This window comes from Pseudorasbora parva, chromosome 9, assembly GCF_024679245.1.
Source record: "Pseudorasbora parva isolate DD20220531a chromosome 9, ASM2467924v1, whole genome shotgun sequence".
Taxonomy (NCBI): Eukaryota; Metazoa; Chordata; class Actinopteri; order Cypriniformes; family Gobionidae; genus Pseudorasbora; species Pseudorasbora parva.
In genome coordinates, this window is record NC_090180.1 from 3,404,770 (window position 1) to 3,431,615 (window position 26,846).

At 40.3% G+C, this 26,846-nt stretch overlaps 1 protein-coding gene across 1 annotated transcript in view; it reads left to right on the plus strand.

Moving 5' to 3' along the window:
- b4galt2 (UDP-Gal:betaGlcNAc beta 1,4- galactosyltransferase, polypeptide 2) overlaps positions 1-26,846 on the plus strand; it is a 195,339-nt gene that overhangs the window by 66,148 nt on the left and 102,345 nt on the right. Inside the window, exon 3 of the mRNA XM_067453492.1 lies at positions 22,905-23,140. Within this exon, the coding sequence (XP_067309593.1) occupies positions 22,905-23,140 (236 nt within the window). The remainder of the gene's footprint in view (positions 1-22,904; positions 23,141-26,846) is intronic.

A 26,846-nucleotide genomic window follows, 5' to 3' on the forward strand; every position in this document is an offset into this window, starting at 1 on the left:
CCCAGAATGCACCTGACATTCAGCACTGGTCCGGCCTTGTGCATATCTGAACACTTCTAGAATCATCAATTGGAGAGCTATTTCGTATGGGGGTGGCCAATCCCATTCCTGGAGATCTACCTTCCTGCAGTTTTCAGCTCCAAGCCCTGCTCGTTCCAAACCTCGTACCGTTAGCCACAATTAACCAATATGAACTTGTCAACCGGTAGATATTTTAGACTGTTATGGGTCCTGCACACTGTGCGATTTTTCAAAGTCCTTTGCGAATGTCCCTTGTCAGACTGTACGAACATGATCCTCAATGTAAGCCATGTCACACTGTAAGATCTCAATTGTCATTAAAGGAGTACTTCAGCGCTGGGAAGATGAATCTGTATTTAAACTGGGTCATTAATGTAGTAGAAATGTGAAATTATTTTTGAATTTGGTGCTTTCTAGACTGAGAAAAGGCAGAAAAATATTTTTGTCTCATGGAGATGAAAGACTACTCTTCCCAGGATGCTTCGCTGCCCTGTGAGGCCATTCCCAAAGCCACCGCTACTGGATTAATGATCACTTTCCCATTGCGTTCATCTTCATAAAATCAGTTCAGTTAGAGAACAGACACTACAATTAAAAACTGAACGTGTGTGTTTAATATAAAATGAGTGAGTCGTCGAGCGAGTGTCACAGCACTAACACTGCAGGAGTCAGATTACATTCAACGTCATGATCTGATGAGCTCTCGTGATGAGAGCTGAGGTAATCGCGACTTCACTCGCGGCATACATTCACAACGCGTGTTCAGTCTGGAGCGTTTTCAGTTCATGCCTTTGGAAGCTTAACTTTCTTAGAAATTAATTTGAGAAGTTAAAACACTTACATTGCTCAGCATCCGTTTAATGCCTGAGGCTGCGAGCTGAGCTGTGAGTGTGATCTCCATCCCCATGAGCGGGTTTAAAACATGTGGAAATAGCTCCTCTGCGGGCTGTAGTCTTTAACCTCTGGCCAATCATTCCAAAGATGACACAAATATTGTCAATTTGCGTCATCTGAGGACTTTTTCCAAAAATAAAATGCGTAAATCTCTTGTCTCAGGGGGATATGAGAGGGGGAAGCAGAATCATTTGAATATTTTCCAAGGTTTCCACTAATACAAAGCCATATGCTAATCGCTGAAGTAACCCTTTAATGTTAGACTGTAAGATCTCAGTTTTCATTTAATGTCAGACAGTACAATAGTCAAGGCGCGCTAAAGATGTACGCACGCGAGAAAACTTGTCCGGAGTTTTATATCATCAATGAATGACGCGTTGGGTGACAGTGAGCTGCATTACACACGGGACTGAAATGCTGGCTACAAAGAAATCTCTAGCTCTCGTTTTGATCATAGTTTGATTTGAAAAACTACTTCGTAGGAGAAGTCACACTGCAGGATTTTGCGGCAAATCTTCAGACACTGCCAGAATTTTGTTTTAGGTAAAATTTGATCGCTGCGGTCATTAATCGGCGATCATTAGGGGTGTCCATGGTTAACCGATTGACCGATTAACCGTTAAAAATTGCGTAACCGAGTGAAACATTTTGCTCGGTTAAGTGGCGTCAATGACGTGCCTTGAATTTAGTTGTAATATATGTTTGCACCCCTAGAGACCGCCAGAGCGCTCCCAGACATTTGTAATATCCACAAGAAGAAGTCATGACCAGCTTTCTAAGCGGGCAATGAAGCGGGCAAAGAAAGCGTGGGAGCACTTTAAAAATGAGAGTGACGGGGCAAAATGCAAGTATTGCAATGCAGTGCTTACCGCATTTTTCAGGCTATAAGTTGCTCCGGAGTATGAGCCGCATCAGTCAAAAAATGCGTCATGAAGAGGAAAATAACATACGTCGCACTGGACTATAAGTCGCATTAGGGCAGAAGCAGAGCGCGAGCCGCGCGCGCTGTGCATAACGGAGCAGAAGAAAGAAAGTTTGAAGTGAGAAACTTGTGAATGACTAGAGAAAAGCAGACGTTACTTTAACTGTAATGAAGAAAACAAAAAAGCTAATCGCGGACTGAAAGCAAGATGGCCAGAGCTGAAGGGACGAGTCCACAGATGCTTGAACTCTGCCGGGAGAGGCTCAGCCGCGCGAGTCAAACGCTGTGTCTGTGTGAATCATTCTCGGCTGCATATTTTACTAACGTTACATGCTCTAATCGTGCAGGCGCCCTCGCGGCCACTCGCATTGCTCGTGAACTGGAGCGCATCTCATCCTAATTTAACGAAACTCAGCGTACGCCTCGCAGACATGAAATAGATCTTAAGAAACTTGAAATGTCTTTTAACAATTTAAAACGAAAAGAAATAGGCTACTCTCTGATTATGTAATCTATGATGTGCATTTCTCTCTATAGGCGCATTCACTATACGGAGATGGTGGTCGTCAAATTAATAAGCTAATAATAACCCTGACGCACACTATGGTTAACCGAGTATTAACCGCTAAGGGCCTCGGTTAACGGTTAATGAAAAACTTGAAAACGTGCAGCCCTAGCGATCATTAATCAAGACAAAATACTAAGTAAGAAAAGCATTTTTTTCAGTGTGGGGCGGCAGTGGCTTAGTGGTTCATGTAGATTGGCTACATACTGGAAGGTTGGTGGTTCAATCGACGGTTCATCCTGACTTATGCCTGAAACGCAATGTGGGAAAAAAAGAAATAAAACTCATTATTTCAACATAACTCATATTTCGACAAAATATCTTGTTACTACAACGTAAGTCATTATTACGACATGAATTATTTAGACTATAGACTATTATTAATAGACGATTTAGACTATTATTTAGAATATCTTGATCTTGCAACATTCGTTATTTCGACATAACTCATAATTTCGAGATATTAAGTAGTTATTTCAACATATCTCGTTATTACGACAAGTTGTTATTTTGACTTAAGTCGTTATTATGACATAACATCTTGTTATTACGACATAAGTCGTTATTTAGAAATATCTTGTTTTTTCCACATAATAACTCATTATTTTGATATATTAAGTCATTATTTCGACATATCTCAGTATTTCGACATAATCTAATAACGAGATAGGTTTTCCTTTTTTTTCCCGCCTTGCGGGTCAGGGCTTCCGAAGAATATTCACTGAAATCGAGGCTAATAATTTTTTTATTTGCTCTCTTTTTATTTTAATCATTTATGCCTGTTTTACACTGCAGACAGAAGCATGGACATTTATTTTGCTGCGTTACAAATAGGTTACAATTTCACACTGCCTGGATAAATGCACTGCTTATGCAGGCACAAACACTGTCATAATCAAAGCACAATGTGATGTTTCTGCAGTTGGGCTCTTCTTCACCTTTTACAGTTCATTTATAACACTCAGCCACAGTCATATGCGCCGTATATTGACAGAAATTGCTGTTCAGAATTCTTCGCACATCTTACTAGACCTGTTTTGTATGTCTCTTTGTGGTGGGATTGAATTTGTGGAGGGCTTGTTGAATAAGAACCTCTCATCTTTAATTATAACTACAGGAAGATGTCTCTCTTGCCACACAATCATTAGTCAGGACAACAGGAAATGGAAATGAGTCATCATTAATGGCTTCCTCCATCTTTCCATCACTTCAGAAGCCTGTGAGCCACGAGTGCGGGATGATCTCGGTGTCCAGTCAGTGCTTTTGCTCTTATCTTGTACACTCAGAAATGTTGCTGAGTGGACCAACACTATGTGAGAGGATTGGCAGGATCTGAAAAGGATGCTTTTGTATATTGAACAAAAGATGTGGTGTACATGAAGTGAGTCTTATGATTCACTTAGAGAAGAAAGCGAATATGGCACCTTTTCATTACAGAAGTAGTGCTGGTGCAAGTGAGATGGACTGAAGCTGCTCCTGTGAGAAATGGCTGCAGACACTGCTATGTAAGGGATAATATTGGGCCTGTTTACACCTGGTGACTTCATGCATTTTTACTGATCGGCTAAGTGTAGGATTTACACATAAATATATCTCAGCAAAATGAATATAACTCTAATCTTCAATTCCTATGCTATTTGCAAATTCAATAGAGGTCACAGCAACAGATATGCAATGCATTTTATTTATCTTCAACTAATTAAAATATATTAAAAAAAAAAATTGAGAGTGAGCACAAGCAGACTCAGTACTAGTAAGATAATTTAGTCTCACTATTTTTTTTCAGGGTTTTGAGGAAGGTTTATTAGTTCTTCTGTCAATCGCTGTATTGTATTGCAATATATGTTGGAAAACTATTTTTATAACCATTTTTATTAGTCAGACAAAATGAAAATTAAACCAACAAGCAGTAAATAGAAAACATTGAACCCCCCCCCCCCCCCCCCCCCCCCCACACACACACACTTCAATGTTTTCAGTCTAATTTATTTACCTGTGTCTAATCTCTCAGTCAGTCCTTTAATGTAATTGTTGACATCTTTCATGTTGGAAAGTGTTTTCATAGTCCCATCATGCTGAAAGATCCGTATTACGGCCGGGTATACAAAAGCATATCGGATGCCCGCTTCCCGTAATCTCTGCCGGGCACTTGCCGACTCTTGCCTCTTCTTGATCACTTCAGCCGAGAAATCTTTGTAAAAGGACACCTCCTGACCGTCCACGGTCAGCCTGTTCTTGTTCCTTGCTGCATTAAGAATCTTCTGTTTATCGATGTAGTTGTGCAGTCTCCCTAGGACCGCACGAGGGCCGCTTTTCTCTCCTCCTCCAAGCGCAGGTCCCGTGCGATGGGCTCTCTCAATCTTTACCCTGTCCTGCTGCATATCCAGAACCTCAGGAATTCATTTCTCAAAGAACGTAACTGGATCTTTCCCCTCAAGACCAGTCTTAAGCCCTGTGATCTTAATATTTTGGCGACAACTTTGATTCTCATAGTTATCAAGGCAAACTTTTTTGTGCGTTGGCTTTCTGAAGATACTCCGCTACAGTACTTATCTGCGGCGGTCATCTTACCCGTGATGAAGCGTGTTGCAGTAGCACTGCTAATATTTATATGTGTGGCTTCAGATGTTTTTACTGTACACTTGTCCTGTTTCTTTTGGGATAATGCGTCTCAAACCACCTCCTGAATATCTCAACCTTTTTAAATGATTTTATATTTTAGCTGTATATTTTTATTTAATAATAGTCCATCCCAGTGTACAAAACAATCACCCAAGCAGCAAGATGAACACAAGTAATATTTGCACTAATAATAAGGTTATATTTCTGTCAGGACGATTATCCTCAAAGATTGACAATTAGCATACGGTTTGAGTGAGTGATCAGGAATAAGAGTTGCACACAAGCAGGTAAATATGCCCTCATTTTTCAGACGTTATCATCTTACAATCATAGTATCCGACATGAACTGTATGCGATTCCAAAATGTCAGATGTTCTAGTATGTTGTTTGTTTTGATGAGAGATCTTATCAAAATCACCTTTCACCTGCTTCATGGGTAATCTCGCTGTTGTCAGTGTGACTCTTTGCCTCTAAGCAGTTATTGAGCATGCCTATTAGCACAGCGATATTTGAATGCTATCATTTATAAGCACCTGCTTTGACTTGTCGCAGTGTAGCGTGCTAGCATTCATCACTCCCAGCATCTGCCTTACTTACGGCTGACTGACACCAGCATTGATGGGGCTGCTCCATCAAGGGCTTTAGTATCTGTCAGAGAGTCACCAAGTCTCTCTGTGAAATGCCAAATGAGTAGCACGGCATGTCCAGAAATCTGTCCATTTAGGTTGGCACATGCCAATTGGAGGAGCACAGGGTGAAACCGTACCCTCTGTGAAAGGTTATCTCTTCACCTCGGTCTTCACCTTTTGAAGTTGTGCTGCGCTAAACAATGTGTTATTGAGCTGGAAGTAACTCTAGTGCTCCACAGACAGTGTTGATCTGCCGCTGAGAGCAGAGACAATGAATTATTGAGTCCCGGGGCGATAGAGGCATTTAGATGCCCTATTGTACACCGGTCTGTGTGAAATTTTAAATTGTGATGGTCAGAAAGAGGGGAGAAGAGTTCAAATACATGGTGATTGAATCAAATGAATAACATTACGAAAGGCTGTGCAGATATTCTCCAGTGATCTGTAAAGGACGACACTGGCTACTTCTCCTCACTGCATTGAGGGCAGTGTTTGAGTGTAACTAGTCACTGTAATTTAATTACTTTTCCCTTGAAAAAGTAAAGTAAGGGATTACTCTTATTTTTCTCTTAGTCACTTCTGATGTAATTTAACTAAATGCTGTGCATAGACTGTATATACATTTTCTACTGTACACTGTAAAAAAACAAAAACAATAAAAATGTACTGGTAATTTTCTGCCGGTACATTATCCAGTAATTTTATGGAAATTTCTGTTAACCCTTAAAGCACAAACTAATGCAATGTGTAATTCAAAATACGGTAAAACACCTGTAAAAAAAATAAAAATAAAAAAAAACAATATGGAAAACTCCTTCATATTTATGCAGCACATTGTGCCCTATTTTTACAGATTTCTTTAGTTTTTTTTACAGTGTAATACAATAGTTGAATTAACATCAAGATTTAAATTTGTCTTTAAAATGCATGTTTTTATGTATCCTCACATTTGTAATACTTTGGTCAGTTAACAAATGCATCTTAAAATTATTAATTTGAATTAATTTTATGTTTATCTCTGAATAATAATAATAATTCATTACATTTGTATAGAGCTTTTCTAGACACCCAAAGCGCTTTACATATAGAAGGGGGGAATCTCCTCAGCCACCACCAATGTGCAGCATCCACCTGGATGATGCGACGGCAGCCATATTGCGCCAGAACGCTCACCACACACCAGCTGATTGGTGGAGAAGAGACCGAGTGATTAGGCCAGTCAATATGGGGATTATTAGGAGGCCATGATGGACAGGGGCCAGTGGGCAAATTTGGCCAGAACCTTTACTAGTCGAGGTTGATATAGGAGAGTGTTTCCCAACCACGATCCTGGAGGCACACCAACCCATCCCAATTCGCATACTATCCATACTAAATAGTATTCGAAAATAGAATTACACTCTAAAAAATGCTGGGTTAAAAACAACCCAAGTTGGGTTGAAAATGCACCGACCCAACAATTGGGTTGTTTTAACCCAATGGTTGAGTTGTTCTTACCCAGCAATTGGGTTGTCTTAAGCAACATTTAACTCAACCACTGGGTTAAAACAACTCAACCATTGGGTTAAAACAACTCAATTGTTGGGTCGGTGCATTTTCAACCCAACTTGGGTTGTTTTTAACCCAGCATTTTTTAGAGTGTAGTTTGTCCCAAATCGTAGTATGTTGAAAAGAGTATGCCAAAGATACCCGGATGGTTCACTATTTCCAGTCAGAATCTGAAGTGCAGATCCACACACACTCTAACAGCTGATATTACTCACAGCCCATTGTGAGTTTGACAAGGATTTGATTAGAACTACAAACGGGGATAAAAAGTGTTAAAAAACTACAAACATGATGGATGTGCGAGTCCGACGGTTAAGTAGAGAGGTTCAGATAAAGGGGTTTGAGTGATCAACTATCAGTATTTAACCTGGCGACAAGACATTTATTCAGTGTTGTCCACATTATATTTCACCTGCGGCAGCATTGTGAACTTTTTTCTAATGACACGTTTGGCCATTAACTTTTAAAAGCATCATTATATTTAAACTGCAAACACACAAGGAGAGTCTTTGCATTAAAGACCCACAAATGGCAGATCAACGAGCGACTACATTTCTCTCCGATACGGCAGGAGATTAAACTGAATATGGAAGATTTTAACTCTGACGATAATTGATAGAGCAGTTAAACGGTAACGGGATGCACGTAACTAAACAACAGAGACCGTTAAAGATGGCGAAGTAGTCCTAAAGCTAGCCTACTCTTCTGCTACACACTCAAAAGTTTGTACTTTTTCTTCACAAAAAGAGTAGATACTTTAGGTCGTAGTATAAGTAGGCGAATTGGGACGCAGCACAACCTAATCCAACACACCTGATTCAAATCTTATTAGTGGAGACTCAAAGACTTGAAATGGGTGTGGCAGATAAAGGAGACATGCAAAATGTGTTGGTGCAGTGTTGGTGTGCCCTAAGCCTAGTTCAGACTGAACGATCGGGTCACTGCTCTTTTCACTCTGCATGACTATCTGGGGTATCATTCAGTCACTGCTGTGTTCACACTGACCGATGGTTTGACGACAGAAAGGGTTCACACTACATGACTTTACAGGAGGAGCAATCACCGACAACTCTCTTTCTCTCCGGTGTGCAAACTACGCTTCCCAACTACGCGTGCGCTGTGACAAGTAAACAACACGAGATCACACGTGCGTCAGACCGGAGTTCTCGCGTGAGACTTGGAATTGTTATTAAAAATGATAAACTGCACAAAGTTTGCTTCAAATTGTATGTGCGCTGATTTGTGGAGAAAAAGAAAAAAGATAAGGGTGGAGGAAATTGTTGGAGAGACAGAGGGAGCCAGGATTGTGTTCTGCAAAGAGAGTCTGTGGTAAATAAATAATTTTGTAATGTGCTGCTGCTGCTGCTGCGGCTGGATGTGCAAATGTTTTGGCTTTGTTTCTGTTAAAATACTAATATTCTGTCTATAACTCCTCCCTGAACCTCCCGCTGCCCTGTAACTCACTCTCTCATTGGCTGTCGGTCATCGCCGATGTCATTTTCAGTCAGAACCCATTACACACAGCAGGAGTTTCAATCGCCGACAGCTCCAGATATTTAGCATGCCAAATATCTTGCGGGCGTCGGCGAATCATTGGTGATTCTCTCTGATCGCCTCTTTGATCCTTCACACTGCGAGATTGTCACTCGCGTGCACAAGCACCGATTTGCCGATGATTTCGGGCATTGTTGGCGATTTCGCAAAACCTGTCGGCGATTAAAATCGGGGTAAAAATCGGGCAGTGTGAACTAGGCTTTAAAGATCGTGGTTGGGAAACAATGATATAGGATTTAGAAAGTAATAAGTAATTTTAAAAAATGTGGTGAGAGTAATTTGTAATTTATGTAATTAACTAGTAATCATTACTTTTTTAGAGTAACTTACCTAACACTGGTTGAGGGTCATCTAAATTGAATGATATGTTTTAACTAAAAAAACGTGACTTGAAACTTGAAAGGGCGTTCACACCATGAACGATAACTATAAAGATAATCATAACTAATTTATTTGCAGTTGGGCAGGTTTTGTTGTGAAAACCTGGCAACCCTGACTGATAGTGGCTTTTGGTGGATTCTGATTGGCTGTCAATTGTGATTCCAAAGTTATCGTTCTTCTGTGTAATTATTGTTATAGTTGTGGTAGGGACTGAATTTGAATGACTGTTCAAACTTTTATAGTAGGTTGTTTGTGGTGGAAGGGGAAAAAATGATGCATCAATGCACTGCATTCTCTCTACAACGACTCTGGAACAATTCTGAGAATTTCATAATCGATTCTGAGCTTAGCTTTTAAACACAGATGTGCTATAAAAACTCCCAGATTCTGCTTGCTTCCAATTCTACACACACGCACACACACACACACACACACACGTCGTGTTTCCATGTTTTATGGGGACTTTCCATAGGCGTAATGGATTTCATACTGTACAAACTGTACATCCTATCCCCCTACACTGCCCCTGCCCCTAAACCGACCCATCACACACACACACACACACGCACACTGCCCCTGCCCCTAAACCTACCCATCACAGGAAACATTCTGCATTTTTACTTTCTCAAAAAACTCCTTCTGTGTGATTTATAAGATGTTTTCCTCATGGGGACCTAAAAATGTCCCCACAATGACAAGGATTTCGGATATTGCCATCTTTGTGGGGACATTTTGTCCCCATAACGTAGGGATTACCAGGCCACACACACACACACACACACACACACACACACACACACACACACACACACACACACACACACAGCCCCTAAACCTACCCATCACAGGAAACATTCTGCATTTTTACTTTCTCAAAAAAACTCCTTCTGTGTGATTTATAAGATGTTTTCCTCATGGGGACCAAAAACTGTCCCCACAAGGAGAAGGATTTCGGATATTGGCTTCTTTGTGGGGACATTTTGTCCCCATAACGTAAGGATTACACACACACACACACACACACACACACACACACGTCTTTCATAATGTTTGGAAAGGTTGAAGTGAATGAAGGACAGTGCACTGGATATGTGCTGTGCTTGATGTTACGCTTGCAGTGTGTGGTCTCACTCACCGATATTTTCCTTACAAATGCTCTACGAAAGTATAATTTATGTATTTTAGAATATAGTGGGCTTGTTAATAAAAAATATATAACTCACTAACAGAAAGATGCTTTCAATTTCAAATGCTCACATGTACTTTGTGAAGAGTGCTTGTGTATGCGATTGTGTTAAAAGTACTTGAATCTCAAAATGCTTTTTATGATACAAAATGTATGTAAACAAACAATATTTTAAGGCTTTAAAAAGACAGGACAAAACATCTTATATTTCAAAAGAGATCTCTGCATCAGTGTTAATGCAGCTTATTAGATCTCATGCTTATTTTTTTCCATATATATATATATATATATATATATACACACACTGATCAGGCATAACATTATGACCATAACACTGATTACCTCTTCATCACGGCTCCTGTTAGTGGGTGGGATATATTAGGCAGCAAGTGAACATTTTGTCCTTACAGTTGATGTGTTAGAAGCAGGAGAAATGGGCAAGCGTAAGGATTTGAGCGAGTTTGACAAGGGCCAAATTGTGATGGCTAGACGACTGGGTCAGAGCATCTCCAAAACTGCAGCTCTTGTGGGCTGTTCCCGGTCTGCAGTGGTCAGTATCTATCAAAAGTGCTCCAAGGAAGGAACAGTGGAGAACCGGCCACAGGGTCATGGGCGGCCAAGGCTCATTGATGCACGTGGGGAGCGAAGGCTGGCCCGTGTGGTCCGATCAAACAGACGAGCTACTGGAGCTCAAACTGCTCCAGAAGTTGATGCTGGTTCTGATAGAAAGCTGTCAGAATACACAGAGCAGCTCAGTTTGTTGAGTATGGTGCGGCACAGCCGCTGACCAGTCAGGGTGCCCATGCTGACCCCTGACCCCGCCGAAAGCACCAACAGTGGCACGTGAGCATCAGAACTGAACCACGAAGCAATGGAAGAAGGTGGCCTGGTCTGAGAAATCACAGTTTCTTTAACATTTTCACTGGTGGTTGTGATCAGGATAATGCTCCTGCCACAAAGCACAAATGCTTCAGGAATGGTTTGAGGAGCACAATAATGAGTTTGAGGCGTTGACTTGGCCTCCAAATTTCCAGATCTCAATTCAATCGAGCATCTTTGGAATGTGCTGAACAAACAAGTCCGATCCATCGAGGTCCCACTCACAACTTACGGGACTTAAAGGATCTGCTGCTAACATCTTTGTGCCATACAGCACACCTTCAGGGGTCAAGTAGAGTCCTTGCTTCGTCGGGTAAGGGCTGTTTTGGCTGCAAACGTGGGACCAATACAATATTTGGATCTGATCAGTGTATATATGAATGTAAAATGTAATTGCTTATGAAGCATATTATATTCATATAAACATTAGCTTGACTTTTTATACTCTGTATAAACTCTGTATACTCAGTATAAAAAATGGCAAAAGGGCAGTTTGGCTTGAATGTTGCTGTGCACCTTGACTTTGAACCGCCACCTGCTGGGGTTTAATTAAACATCTGATATGTGCAGAGCTGTGTTGCTTTGAGCGCCGCTCTAGCAGTCTGTTTTCTGCATGGATGAGGTGCGTGGAGCAGCTGGTATGATGCAGGTAGTCTGGTGTTTCATCTCTATAGCCTAAAGGAGTCTGTTCTGGAGACTTCTCTTTCTTTCTTTCTCTCTCTCTCTCTCTCTCTCTCTCTCTCTCTCTCTCTTCTCTCTCTTTCTCTCTCCTTCTCTCTCTCTCTCTCTCTCTCTCTCTCTCTCTATTCTATCTATCTATCTATCTAGCTATCTATCTATCTATCTGACTGACTGTCTGTCTGTCCATCTGTCATCCTCTCTTTGTGACTGCGTCTGGAAACTAGGCAGCTGAACTTGGTGCTTTGCTGCTTTATCTGGCAATGAGTTTAGGCATTGGGCGCGTTTACATGCGCGTTCTTAAGTGAATGAAAATGAACATGGTCATGTAAACGCAGTAACCCGTTTTCTTTTATTCGGAGTATGGGCATAAACAGCGTAAGCATAAACTGGTCGTTTTTTGCCTCTTACCTCGATTTCGCGCTGCATGTTAACGCATTAACCTGCTTTCTGTCGGCTTATTAAAGTGCGCATGTGTGATCGGAGACAAAACGCAAATTTAGAGCAGATTTAAACGCATCCAGTCAGATCGAGCTAGCGTTTTGCATCAAATAAGGACATATATCACAAACACAGACTCTTTTAAGACCCAGAAAATGATAAAGATGTGTTCTCATCTCATGCAGTAGGAGAGGTTCAGTCTAAACGCTACTGCATGAGGGATAATATGACCGCAAATCTCCCGCTGACTCCCGCTTTATTAAACTAACGTAACATTGGGAATACTCCAGTCAAATGTAAACATTATTATTTTTGACGTCACTACAAGGAAATAACCCGGTTTATTAATAAAGTCAACGCAGTTTACTTGCGTTGTCAGTTGACTGGTGTGGTTTGCATGTAAACGGGGAAAACTGATTATTTCAATAAGCTGATATTTGTGAGTTATCATCTTACTGTTGTGCATGTAACCCAGTGTTTGCGCACAAAGGTACCACACAAATACTAACAGTATAATACGAACAATACAAGGCACCTCAGGAAACATTATAAAACAATAAAAAAATCCACTTCATGACCCATTTAAAATAACTAGGTTCCTGGGATGGCAAAGCTGAATGTTCAGTGCTTTGGTAACATTTCTTATTATATTTTTTGTTAAATTATTATATTATGTTTAATGCTATTATATTTAATGTATACATTTTAATGCATCCTTGCTGAATAAAAGTAAGAGTGATGTTAACAATTAGTTTAATCCATTCATTGTAAGTTGCAAAAAGGAGACAGATTGGTAACACTTTAAAATAATGGTCATTAGTTAACATGAACTAATAATGAACTGCGCTTATAAAGCATTTATTTATCGTTGTTAAAGTTAATTTCAACATTTACTAATGCATGATTAAAATCTTGTTAACATTAATGAAAACTGAGAACTAACATGAAGAAACCATGAACAGCTGGATTTATATGAACTAACGTTAACAAAGATGAACAAATACAGTAACAGATCATGGTGAGGATGGTTAATATGAACTTATGCTAACTAATGACCATTATTCTAAAGTGTTGCCGACATATTTAATAATAATAAAAAATCATTGTGAATATATTGCCAAATATTCGATATATCTCCTTATTCTAGTGCCATCTCAAAATTTAGAGACATTCATTACCGCGCTCTCCTCCTGCCCACACCCCCTTAGTCATGTTCCCTAAGCCCATTTCTCTGTCATTCTCTCTTTTTTGTCTTTTTTTTGTTCGCCTCCAGTTCTGTCCTCCCACTCTCTCTCTCTCTCTCTCTCTCTCTCTCTCTCTCTCTCTCTCTCTCTCTCTCTCTCTCTCTCTCTCTCTCTCTCTCTCTCTCCTCTCTCTCTCTCTCTCTCTCTCTCTCTCTCTCTCTCTCTCTCTCTCTCTCTCTCTCTCTCTCTCCTCTCTCTCCTCTCTCTCTCTCTCTCTCCTCTCTCTCTCTCTCTTCTCTCAGTGTGCAGTGTTATGTTCAGTGACTCCTCCATCTGTTCATATTTCCTCTTCCTTTCTTTCTCTTTCTTATGCTTCAGTGGTCACTTACAGGCATGTGGTTCTGCTCTGTAGTTCACCAGGCGGCCAACACTTCATCACCATATCTGGAGACGTAGCCGTAGAACATGGGAATGACCCAGGGTGTCTTAAAAAACGTTTGCTGACTAATCACACTTTTCATCCTCCCTCGAGTAAATGGCCTCACATAAAAAAGCCCCATGGTACAGTGGTCATATCAGATGGAGAGGCCTTAGTATTTTGGAGACTGAGTGACTCCCTACCTTTTAGTTTTTAAATTCAAATTAAATTAATTCAATTCCAGAATATATATTAAATCTGAATTGTGGTAGAACAACATGCAGAATTGAATTTTAAGTAGATTTGGAAAAAATAAATAAATGGAGCAGCTTCAGTAGTGTGTAATAAAACATGTATGAAAGCATAAATTCTTTATCTTGTAATCTCCCTGCTTTCACTTCCACAGAATAAATGATGGCTGATTGCTAATTGATCTAAATACCTAAAGAGAAACCTACCATCCTAATATTAAAGCGATAGTTCACTAAAAAATAATCACAATAATGTTGTTCCGAACCTGTATAGCAGGGGTATCCAATTAAAGTTCCAAGAGGTCCAATCTCTATATTTCATTCCCAGCGGAGATCTGGGCAATATTTTTTTGAAACAGTTATGCATTTCCATCGGGGCAGCCTTAATATTTTGTAAAATAAAAAATCCTAAACATCATCCTAAATGATGAGAATCTTGGGCCCGAGAGCCAAAAGCAGTGATTGAATTTTTTTTACCAATATTTAGTTATTTACAAAACAGATAAATATATCTCTGGATATAAATATAAAACTAAACACATACCTATATATTCGTATGGCACATAGAAAGCCCTGTGACTGAGACAACATAAGGGGTTTCCTCTTAAGAAAAGTATGGACCATTTTTTATATTTTGCGTAATAAACTACTAAAATCAAACAGCGCACATTATCTAAACTAATTTCAATGTTTGTTTTTTGTCTTCCCTTCTCATCTATAAAGCATTTTCCAAATGATATACATTTTTTTGTTATGAAATGATCTTAATATCATTAATAATGTATGGGGAAAATCCAAACGTCTAAAGGCAGCACATGTTAACTTGTCACAAACCTGGTTTAGTTAAACGGTCGGAGGTATCAGTAAGACCGATGAAAGCAATTGTATGTTTCTACTTCGCTGCTCAGTGTTTCTGCTACTGTTGTTAAAGGTGTCATGAACTGGCTTTTTTTTTTTCTGAGGTCAACTAATGACGTTCGTGTGGTTTTTACATTCAAAGTTGGTGGGCGGGGCTACTGGATTAGATGCTGTAGAGGCGGTGGGCGGGGCTACTGGATTAGATGAGTCGGTGGGCGGGGCTATTGGATTAGATGCTGTAGAGGCGGTGGGCGGGGCTACTGGATTATATGAGTCGGTGGGCGGGGCTACTGGATTAGATGAGTCGGTGGGCGGGGCTACTGGATTAGATACTGTAGAGGCGGTGTGCGGGCCTACTGGATTAGATACTGTAGAAGCGGTGGGCGGGTCTACTGGATTAGCTGCTGTAGAGGGGGTTGGCAGGGCTACTGGATTAGACACTGTAGAGGCGGTGAGTGGAGCTACTGGATTGGCTGCTGTAGAGGCGGTGGGCAGGGCTACTGGATTAGACACTGTAGAGGCGGTGGGTGGAGCTACTGGATTGGCTGCTGTAGAGGCGGTTGGCAGGGCTACTGGATTAGACACTGTAGAGGCGGTGGGTGGAGCTACTGGATTGGATAAGTCGGTGGGCGGGGCTCCTGGATTATATGCTGTAGAGGCGGTGGGCGGGGCTACTGGATTAGACACTGTAGAGTCGGTGGGCGGGGCTACTGGATTAGACACTGTAGAGTCGGTGGGCGGGGCTACTGGATTAGACACTGTAGAGTCGGTTGGCAGGGCTACTGGATTAGACACTGTAGAGGCGGTGTGCAGGGCTACTGGATTAGACACTGTAGAGGCGGTGTGCGGGCCTACTGGATTAGACACTGTAGAGGCGGTGTGCAGGGCTACTGGATTAGACACTGTAGAGGCGGTGTGCAGGGCTACTGGATTAGACACTGTAGAGGCGGTGTGCAGGGCTACTGGATTAGACACTGTAGAGGTGGTGTGTGGGCCTACTGGATTAGACACTGTAGAGGCGGTGTGCAGGGCTACTGGATTAGACACTGTAGAGGTGGTGTGTGGGCCTACTGGATTAGACACTGTAGAGGCGGTGTGCAGGGCTACTAGATTAGACACTGTAGAGGCGGTGTGCAGGGCTACTGGATTAGACACTGTAGAGTCGGTTGGCAGGGCTACTGGATTAGACACTGTAGAGGTGGTTGGCAGGGCTAGTGGATTAGACACTGTAGAGGGGGTGTGCAGGGCTACTGGATTAGACACTGTAGAGTCGGTTGGCAGGGCTACTGGATTAGACACTGTAGAGGTGGTTGGCAGGGCTAGTGGATTAGACACTGTAGAGGGGGTTGGCAGGGCTACTGGATTAGACACTGTAGAGGCGGTGTGCAGGGCTACTGGATTAGACACTGTAGAGGCGGTGTGCAGGGCTACTGGATTAGACACTGTAGAGGCGGTGTGCAGGGCTACTGGATTAGACACTGTAGAGGCGGTGGGTGGAGCTACTGGATTGGATGAGTCGGTGGGCGGGCCTCCTGGATTATATGCTGTAGAGGCGGTGGGCGGGGCTACTGGATTAGATGAGTTGTTGGGCGGGGCTCCTGGATTAAATGAGTCGTTGGGCGGGGCTCCTGGATTATATGCTGTAGAGACGGTGGGCGGGGCTACTGGATTAGATGAGTCGTTGGGCGGGGCTCCTGGATTAAATGCTGTAGAGGCGGTGGGCAGGGCTACTGGAGTAGACGCTGTAGAGGCGGTGTTTCGTCGCACACTGATGTAAGTATGAAGCACAGGACCGTTTGCTGAGCCAGGTGTCTATAAAAGCTTTTCTTTGACTAGCAAGGAAGTTTTCAGCTCTGAAACTTATTCTTATATTACCAAGACCTTTTATATATCAAAAGCTTAAGGGAAAGTTGATTCCTTAATTCATCAACCCTTTAAAATAATTGCGTCATCTGCAGCTCTTCATTCAAAGGGCTTGAATGAAGCGTGTTTTGCTCTAGATTAGAATAGAAGAGGATACTGTGGTGAAAGATCATTACCGTAAACGACCCTGAGCGCTTGTGGTGTGAACCGCTCTGTTGTTTAGACCCACTGCTCACTTTAATCCGTAGAAACGGTAAAATGCCACAATTATGTCCAGCGGTCCTGATAGAACCAAGCCGGGGTCCGGAACCTGACCAGAGTCCGCCATTTAAATACCACAGTTGTATAACTTTATTTCCTCTGCCGAACACAAAAATTGTCCATACAACAAAAGGCAGTGGGTTCCAAAACAGCACTGGACGCAATGACTTTCAATGTGTGGAGAGAAAATAAAATACTCCAAATATGTTATCTGTTGTGTTCTACAGAAGAAAAAGGAGTCATAGTTTCAGAATGCCATGAAGGTGAGTAATTACTGAATAAAGCATTTTGGTTGGCCTATTACTTCAGTCACTACAATGTTATGACAAAAAGTAAGAAATAATGTAATGGGATGTAACAGAAAAAGGGGAAGATCCGAGTTTTTAGCGTTTGGCTAAACCCCCTGTGTTAAAGATGTCCTCACTGTGTGGATTTGAGTATCACAGCAGGTGTCAAACTAAAGAGAAATAATTGGATTGAGCCGGAACAAGAAAAGCGAGACTTTCTCTCCAACGTTGAAGATATGTGTGGTGGTGAAGTGGTTGTGCTTTTGACAGGGTTTTTGTTTCTCTTACTCCCTTTCTCTACAGTACAGTATGTTTTTTTCCTTTCTTTTTTCCCTCTCTGTCCCTTTCTCCTGTTCTCCAGCTGCCTACATTATTATCTGTGGTGATGTTGCGTAACTTTGTTGGCTGTTGGCCTGAGAGCCATGCTAGAGCTCTGCAAGGGGTCAGGAGAAAGTGGAATGGGGATAGAGAGAGAATTAGAGTGAGAGAGCCAATAAATGAGTGTGTGTGTGGCCAAGAGATCCAGGTAATAAACCCTTTGTGCTTTGATGCACCTTCAGTACAGTATATTACAGTTTCATAGGCTCATCCCCCATGGTGGCCTGGCTGATGTTATATAATGACGTGTTGGATGCATTTAGTCAAAGTCCCTTTTGGGTAGGCCAGTGTATTTTTTGAGTCCAACAGGGTAATGCTATTTTCAATAGGTTGAAACTGGGGAAAACTGAAGACCTGTTTGGGACGATTATATTTAAATAATGCACTTTATATGGCCAAAAGTATTGGGACGCCCCTCTAAATCATTGAGTTCAGGGGTTTGATCTCTTCATGGCCACAGGTGTATAAATCAAGCTCAGGGCCTGTAGACGCTTCTACACACATTAGTGAAAGAATGGGTCGCTCTCAGGAGCTCAGTGAACTCAAGCGTGGGGCCGTGATAGGCTGACACCTGTGCAATAAGTCCATTCCTGACATTTCCTCGCTACTAAATATTCCACGCTCAACTGTTAGGGGGATTATAACAAAATGGAAGCAATTGGGAACAATAGCAACTCAGCCACAAAGTGATCTGAAAATCACAGAGCAGGGTCAGCGCATGCTGAGGGTCACAGTGTGCAGAAGTCGCCAACTTTCAGACTGGAGTCCACAGCTCCAGACCTCCAAACTTCTGTGGCCTTCAGATGAGCTCAAGAACAGCGTAGAGAGCTTCATGGAATGGGTTTCCATGGCCGAGCAGCTCATCCAAGCCTTACATCATCAAGAGCAATGCAAAGCGTTGAATGCAGTGGAGTAAAGCAGCTGCCACTGGACTCTAGAGTAGTGAGACGTGTTCTCTGAGTGACCAATCACGCTTCAGTCTGACAATCCCACGGACGAGTCTAGGATTAGCGGTTGCCAGGAGAATGGGACTTGGCGGTTTGTGCCAAGTGTAAAGTTTGGTAGATGGGGATTATGGTGTGGGGTTGTTTTTCAGGGGTTGGGCTCAGCCCTTAGTTCCAGTGAAAGATACTCTTAATGCTTCAGCATACAAAGGCATTTTGGACAATTTCATGCTCCCAACTTTGTGGGAACAATTTGGGGACGGCCCCTTCCTGTTCCTGTTCCAGCGCTCCATTGGACAAAGCGTCGGTCCATAAAAGCTGTTATAGCTGCCAAGGATGGGCCAACGCCCTGTTAAACTCTTCGGATTAAAAATGGGATGCCATTCAAATTAATGCACATGTAAAAGCAGGCATCCCAAAACTTTTGGCAATATAGTGTATTTAAAATCAGCAAATATTGTGCAACTCATATTAAAAAACATTTAATAAATAACTAAACAAATAAATACATAAGTAAGCAATAGTACTAATTTCAGTCAAATGAAATGGCAAATCATAGTAAAAAAACATAAATAATCATATTAATACGTTTTATTTTACCCCACCTAACCCTCCTGGAAATAACATAGTAGCCAGTCAGTGAGATTGAAAGTGGAGTATTCCTGCTCAGTATTCATCTTTAAGTGTGTTGACTGAAGGCTGAACACTAAAGCATGTTATGATGGGGTGGCGGAAAAACCAGAGGCAATTGTTTACCTCCTCCAGTCTTCTCAATGGCCTCGGTCAGTTGCGATGGAGAGAGTGGAGGGAACACGTTCATATAGTGGAGGGTATTCATCTCTAGACCACTTGCTCTTTATTGCCTTCCTCATTGCCACTTGACTGCTTGCCTTCCTCATATAACGCTGCTAATTCTAAGTAGCTGGATCCAATGAGCCTTTGTAGAGATCACTTCAAAGGAACCTTTGGAGAGATGGGATACGCACGTTGACGGCACGCACTGGATTCATTGAAAGAAGGAGCTTGTAATTAGGTTGGTGGCTCTGCGTCTCATAAGAAGTGGACACAACAACCCTTTTTTATTCCGTTCTATCTCTCTGTGTCCATGAGGAGCGGCCAATTATATCTTATTTATGGAAATCCGAGTGAGCACAGGATGAGGATAGTGCAACACACACAGATAGGTAATGTTATTGTATTCATCTGAATATGAAATTGTCACGGTCAATGAAGCTGATTGAATAAATGGTAAAGATAAATGCACTGATTTTGCATTCAGAAGGTCCTTTAAGGGCAAGTAGCTTTATCTCTGGACAGGCACAGTCTCAATTACATCCATAACCCTGCAGACCTGCTGCTGCTTATTTTAATGATGTGGCTGATAGGCAAACGAGCACAGGTGCAGCAATAGGCCTCGCTTACAATCAACATTAAATGTATTTTTACATTGCCTCTGCCTCCCAAAATAGAGTAGCAGCCTGTGAGATGTTTACTCAAAGCAGCTGTTCTTCACATCTAAAGCGATGATGCTGCGGCCGGCAAAGTCAGCTCGATTTCTCTAACTTCCAGAAGGCGTCCAGGTTTCGAAGGGTCAGATTTCACTTGGTGCTTAATGTCTGATCTTTTATAACCACTGTCTGTGACCTACTTATACTTTAGATTTACACTGTCTCTAAAGTACATGTTGGTATACACTACTTTGGGGTCAGTACGATTGTTTTAATGCTTCTTGTGCTTACCCAAGTTGCAATTATTTGATCAGAATACAGTAAAAACAGTAATATTGTAAAATATATCGTTTATAATAACTATCTTGTGTTTTAAACCGGTTTTAAAATATTAGAAATCCATTCAATTCATCGGTAATACTATACAATAAAGTCTCATTTGTTAACATTAGTTAATTTATTAACTAGCATGAACTAATAATAAACTAATATTTATTCATCTTTGTTAATGTTAGTTAATAAAAATACAGTTCTTCATTGTTTCACATAGTATAAACTAAAATTTAACCTAGAGGAAGGTTTTTTTTTCTTTTCTGCAAATGCGTGTAATAAAATCAACAATCCAGCCACAATGCAGTAAAAAATAAATACAAAAATACCAAACAAAATAAATAAATACCAGTAAGGAAGCTGTTACACACACACACAAACCACAATATCATGCACACACACAAATTAACTGGTGTGGCTTTAACAATATGGTAAAATTGAGCCAAAATACCCAAAGAAGAGGTTAAAATCAGATCAAACACAGATTTATTAAGCTGTGATACAACATACCTGTTCATTTTGTTACATTTGTATTGAATTTTGATGTTATATTTAACAAAATGTTCACCTATCTTTGAATGTAGGAAAATGAATGCAAAAACTGACACTTCAAATAAAACGTTTTTTTTTATCTTGACAAAAAGTATAAATCCAAATCCACAACTTAATAAAAATAAGAAATTTTATCTAAAACGCTAGAGGATTCATAAGTCACTTTATAAAGAGCTATATAGGAACCTAGTGTTAATAACTTTACATAAGTTTTCATTTTTTACTCACACCAAAATTGGATTTTAAATGCCTTGTCTCTATTTTAACATGGATTACATTTATTACTGAAAAATAAAATGTAATAAAAAGCTAAAATGTTTATAAATGTTGCACAGTATCATTAAAAACCCTCACATTTTTAAATAATAATCAAACAATATTAATGAACAAAAATATATTCCATTGGTTTTCCTGTGTTATATTTTAAGTCTTGACCGCGAAAAAGCCAAGTGTAACCCCTAAACGAAGAAGACCAGTAACCTATATATATTCTGTTAGTCTGTTTCTAATTAAATAAATCAGTTTTGTCTGTTAACTAATATGATAGTTATTTTGTACATCCCTATGGAAATAGCCTCACTTTTACCAATCCAGAATTTCCATGTTTTCTTATTCTATTAAAATTAGACTTCTACTTTTAGCTACTGAACCTAAATGAGCCGACTCGACCAACATTCACTATGTTGAAGTGGGACAACAGAAACACTTTATGTCAAATTAATATGAACACAATTTGTTAATTCAGTGCTATGATTTAATGATTGAATTCATTATTAAAGTTAATTCGTTGTTTCTTGCCAAGTCCAATTATTTTGTTAATTTAGCTTTATTTTTTAGCCCCAGTAATTAGCCAATCTACTCGCAGACCACTTGAAATCCTTCACGGACCACAGTTTAAGAGCCATTGCTTTTGCCTGATTTACAGTCAGATCATGGAAAAATCTTGCTTGATAAAAGAAACTCAATCGCCCTTGAAAGGTAGCATGCTCGTGTCTGATCTAGACATGTTTATCTAATATTTTCCTTCATTACCATATTTGATTCAGTTAGCGTAGCTGATTTGCAGTGCACTAGATTTTCCTAGACAGAATGAGTCTTTATGATCAGATGAGAACCTCATGCTGTTACCTAAAAATGGCCCTCCATACATATTCAGTAGCAGCATAGACTTCTTCGCTAATGAGTGTTGTTGAAATCCCTGTGGCCAAAACTACGTCAATTCACAGCAAATAGGGATTCGATTGTGGCCAGGAGAAGTTGCGAAATCTCTTAGTGTTAAGACTTGTGCAAAGACTTTGTATGAACGTGTAATCAAGCCTTACTCTACTTTATCGATTGGTTGGCTCAACTTAAGATCTGTGGATCAATGAGGAGGAAGCGGGATTCAAAGAAATGTTTGCGCTCCCTCTGCTGGACAGACAGCTTGTGAGGATTGTATCGAAATAATATAACGTAAATCATTCTCAGATTCACTCTGCTGTAAAGTAATGCTGTAGCACTCTCGAGGAACCTAATGTTTAAGTTCATGTCCTGACTTGATGAGTCTCAAAACTGTATTATAATGGTGCTCACAAGTCCTAGGTGCAGCTCGGTCAGATATCAATCATATTTGTGGAAACATTGTTATGGGTGCCTGTTAAGGCTCTCATGAATCAAAGTATGTCTGTATGTGTGTATATGTATCTATGCCTTGTGTTTTTTTCTTTTCTTTATGCCGTATGTCTTGTTGTTGGGCCTAGAGCCTGTAATGAAGTTTCTATATGTTGAAACGGCTCGTAAGATCTCACTGACCTTCTTTTCTGCTCTGCAGTGGGGCGTCTCCTCATCGAATTCAGCTCCCAGATAACCCTCGAGCGGATACAGAGAGAGAACCCTAATGTGACAGAAGGGGGGAAGTACACTCCTCCGGACTGCCGGCCAAAACAAAAGGTGGCCATCATCATCCCATTCAGGCACAGAGACAACCATCTGAAATACTGGCTTCACTACCTGCACCCTGTCCTGCGCAGACAGAAGATCGACTATGGGATCTTTATCATCAACCAGGTTAGTGTGTGTTTTTTATCTTTTGACATACACCTGAATATGATACCTGTTGTAGAATCTGTGTTTTCGAACATGATTCCTGGTTTCTAGCTGGTCTAAGATGGTGTAACGGTACATAAAACTGACGGGTTTGAAGTCATGGTTCGGTACAGCAGGGAAGAGAAAACGACATTTTCTTATTTATTTTTATTAAACAGTGCTTTTACTGAACAATTTGGTCTGTCCTGAAATGAATTCAATTATAACTTAAAGTTTCTTAAAGATAATGCTGTAAACTAAAGGGAGTCCTTACTCGCACTTTACTATAATGTTAAAAGTTAACAACAGAACCCAAAATATTAGCCTAAATAATGCTGCTATTTATTTATAGATTTAATAATCAACCCTCAAATAACACATTGTGTGCAAACATATAAACTTCACATAAGGTAGTTTTTGCATTAACTTCTAAATCTAATTATAAAATTATGTTTTTACTCCAATTCGTTGTTGAAATATAATCGTTTATACTCGGTGGCGATTACACCACATATGATGTGTTGTGACGTATCCTCAACACACCTTCAGATGTTCATTCATGTTTATTCTTCGACTATGAAGAGATGATCGTGTTCACTCGCCTATACAGTGATCTGTCACATTAAAGAGCGTGAAAATGGCATTTATTGTTTAATTTTCAGGATAAAAATGGACAGAATACTTAATATGCTCGTGTGGGAACTCGAAGTGAAGTATGATCCACGCTTAAACAAGCCGACTGTTAAAGGTTGCATTCTGTAGCGTTTGGTACACACATGCATCGTACCAAAAGTTCTCCATTACACCCCTAGTTATTACTAAATCTAAGCTGGGCATTATTCGTCCAAGCTGGAAATTTGATGACTGACTGACCAACTTTACCAACTTTAGGTCCCGATGTACTTCAAGTGTAACTGAATACCGAAATGGTGTAATTTCAAACAAAATTTAGTTTGGTGTTTGTTTCGGGAGTTCAAAATCTGCTTCCCAAAACGGACTTTCCAGAAGATTTTGCTCCAGCTGGTAAATACTGTCAAACTACCTTTGGTCCATAATTATCACATCCAGGGCTTGACATTAACACCCGCCAACCCGCCAAATGCGGGTAGATTTCAGCTGTGGCGGGTACGGCAGCCACTCCCACTAGCCACCTTGGCGGGGTTGAATATAATTTATAGCTAAATGAAATGCCAAAACCGTCGTATCACAAAATTGGCTACACTTCTTTATACTTAGTGAAGGCGAGATTGGCGGAATCGCGCTGAATGACACACAACAAAAGCGCTCTCTTGATTGCGCGCTCTCTCGTGCGCTCTCTGTCGCACACGTGATCATTCTCTTTGCTCCTGAATAATCAAATGTCGGTTATGGCTTAAGTGTACGTAAACAGGTGGGTAATAACTGTATATGTGTCACAAATATTACATCCATGCATTCAGCAGCCCAATTAAATACCTGTCTGTCATTAATGTTAATCAAACAACTACAGATGTTAAATAAATGTATACATATTAAATAAATATGTACTCTGCATTTGAAAGTTTGAAAGGGTTTTAAATCTTCTAAATCAAGTAAAATGACTCAAAATCAAGTAATTTACGCATGCCAAAGTCAACTTTAAACATATACAATGTAATTTCCAAAGAGCAAAATTGTGGCCAGTGAAAATGCTGAGTGGCTAGTAACTTTGGAAAACCACAGTGGCTGGTGAGCAAAAAAGTTAATATCAAGCCCTGACATCATATTTGTTTGTGTGATAAGAATAGACCCCGACTGATCCTGGTTTCGCACAAGATTTGCTTTCTCCATTTCTGTCACCTGATAGAGTTTGGTTTCCTTGCCACTGTTGTCTATGGTTTGCTTAGTTGAAGACACTTAATATTCAGTAATATTATTGATCTTCCATAATTGATGAACTTTACACAGTTCTTGAACCAAATTCAGTAAACAATGAACTGATTTTGCGCTGCTTTCCAGCAGAATTTGTGCTTGCACCACCGATCAATATTTTTCAATATTTGAAACTTTATTGAAAATCTGTATTGTTTAAAGCACTAAATAAAGCTGACTTGACTTGATTACGTAATATTGTTGATACGTACATCCTTTTTTGAAATCTTCATGGGTTAATTTCTTCTGTTCAGTCCACCCAGGTCAGTTGTGATTAAAATACATGAACACACTTGAGAGCTGCTTTATAGTTAAAATTGCATTTGTAATTCTAATTGCAAGTGACACTATGTATTCATGTTTCATACTATAAAACTGCTTGCTTTAAAGCTTTCTATTGTATAAATTGCTATATAAATAAATGAGACATGACTTGACTGAATAGCAAAGCTGGTGCAAACATATCAAATGCTGTTTTCTCACCACTGTCATTTTTGTTCGTGTGTTTATTTTGTTATTGAGAGGAAATCAGGTAGCATTGGGATGTTCACTAAATGTTTACCACTTCTCTGGTATTTCAAACTTATTTTTTACCTCCAAGCAAAGAATGAAATAAACTTCACCATGTGTACATTATGGCCTTTAAGTTAGTTGGTTTGTTGATGGTGTAAGACTAACAGCTTTGGTCTGGCCAGCTAGAAACCAGTAACCACCATGTGCCAAAACACAACTACCATCCAAATCTGGATTTTCAAGAATGTCAGAGTTTGTTCATTCGGTTGGTGTGGATGCTATTTTCGCATTAACAAACCACAAAGCACAGTACATGTTATTCTTCATTCAAAGGCATGAAGTTCACCCTCTTCTCTGGAGTATCATCTAGCTTCAGTGGTAAACAGCTACGTATATTAAGTCTACTCACTGTGCTTCTCACACTGATGAAGAGTCAAATATCAAAACCTCTACCATAGGGGATTCTGTCAAAGTTAGCTAAAAAGTGTAATGGGTAACAGGGAGACAAGAGGCTGTTGTTATTGAATGGAAGGCAATGGAGGAGATACTTTAATGGGATAGTTCATCACTTACTTAAGCCTCATGTTATTCCATACCTGTATGATTTTCTTTTTGCTGTTCACAACACAAGAAGCACAAGAAGAAACACAAGAAGATATTTTGAAGAATATTGGAAACTAGACAGTCGGCGGTAGCCATTGGCCATAGTATTTTTTTTTCCTGCTATGAAAGTCAGTGGCTATCTGGTTACTAACATTTTTTAAATTAGTTATTATTTAAATTATAAATTATTATTTTTGTGTTCAACAGCAGAAAGAATCTCATACAGGTTTGAGTAATGATTTTTGGGTGAACTATCCCTTTAAGGCCAATCCACACCGCACCATTAGACGCCAACCAACACCGACAATCACCAGATTACAGTACGTCACTTCTCAGACATTCAGTGACCCGAAAACAAGTGCCGACTAATGCCACCAGATGCCAACAGGGGTAACACTGATCTGACAAAACCCGACAAAGTGTCTGTTGCCCATGGTCAGCATCTGTCGGTGGAGTGTAACTTGGCCTTTAGAATGCTAAATAAACTGCTTTTGTGTGGAAGTTGCTAATTCATTTACCTATTGGCTTGTTTGTTAATCTTCAACAGATTTGCTATCAGATATCCGTTTGGAACTCATATATTTGCGTATTTATATTTTTCCATGATGCAGACATGGCCGTTGATATCATCTGTAAAAATACCACAAGAAAAGATCTGTGTAAGTTGGGGAAGATGGTTAGG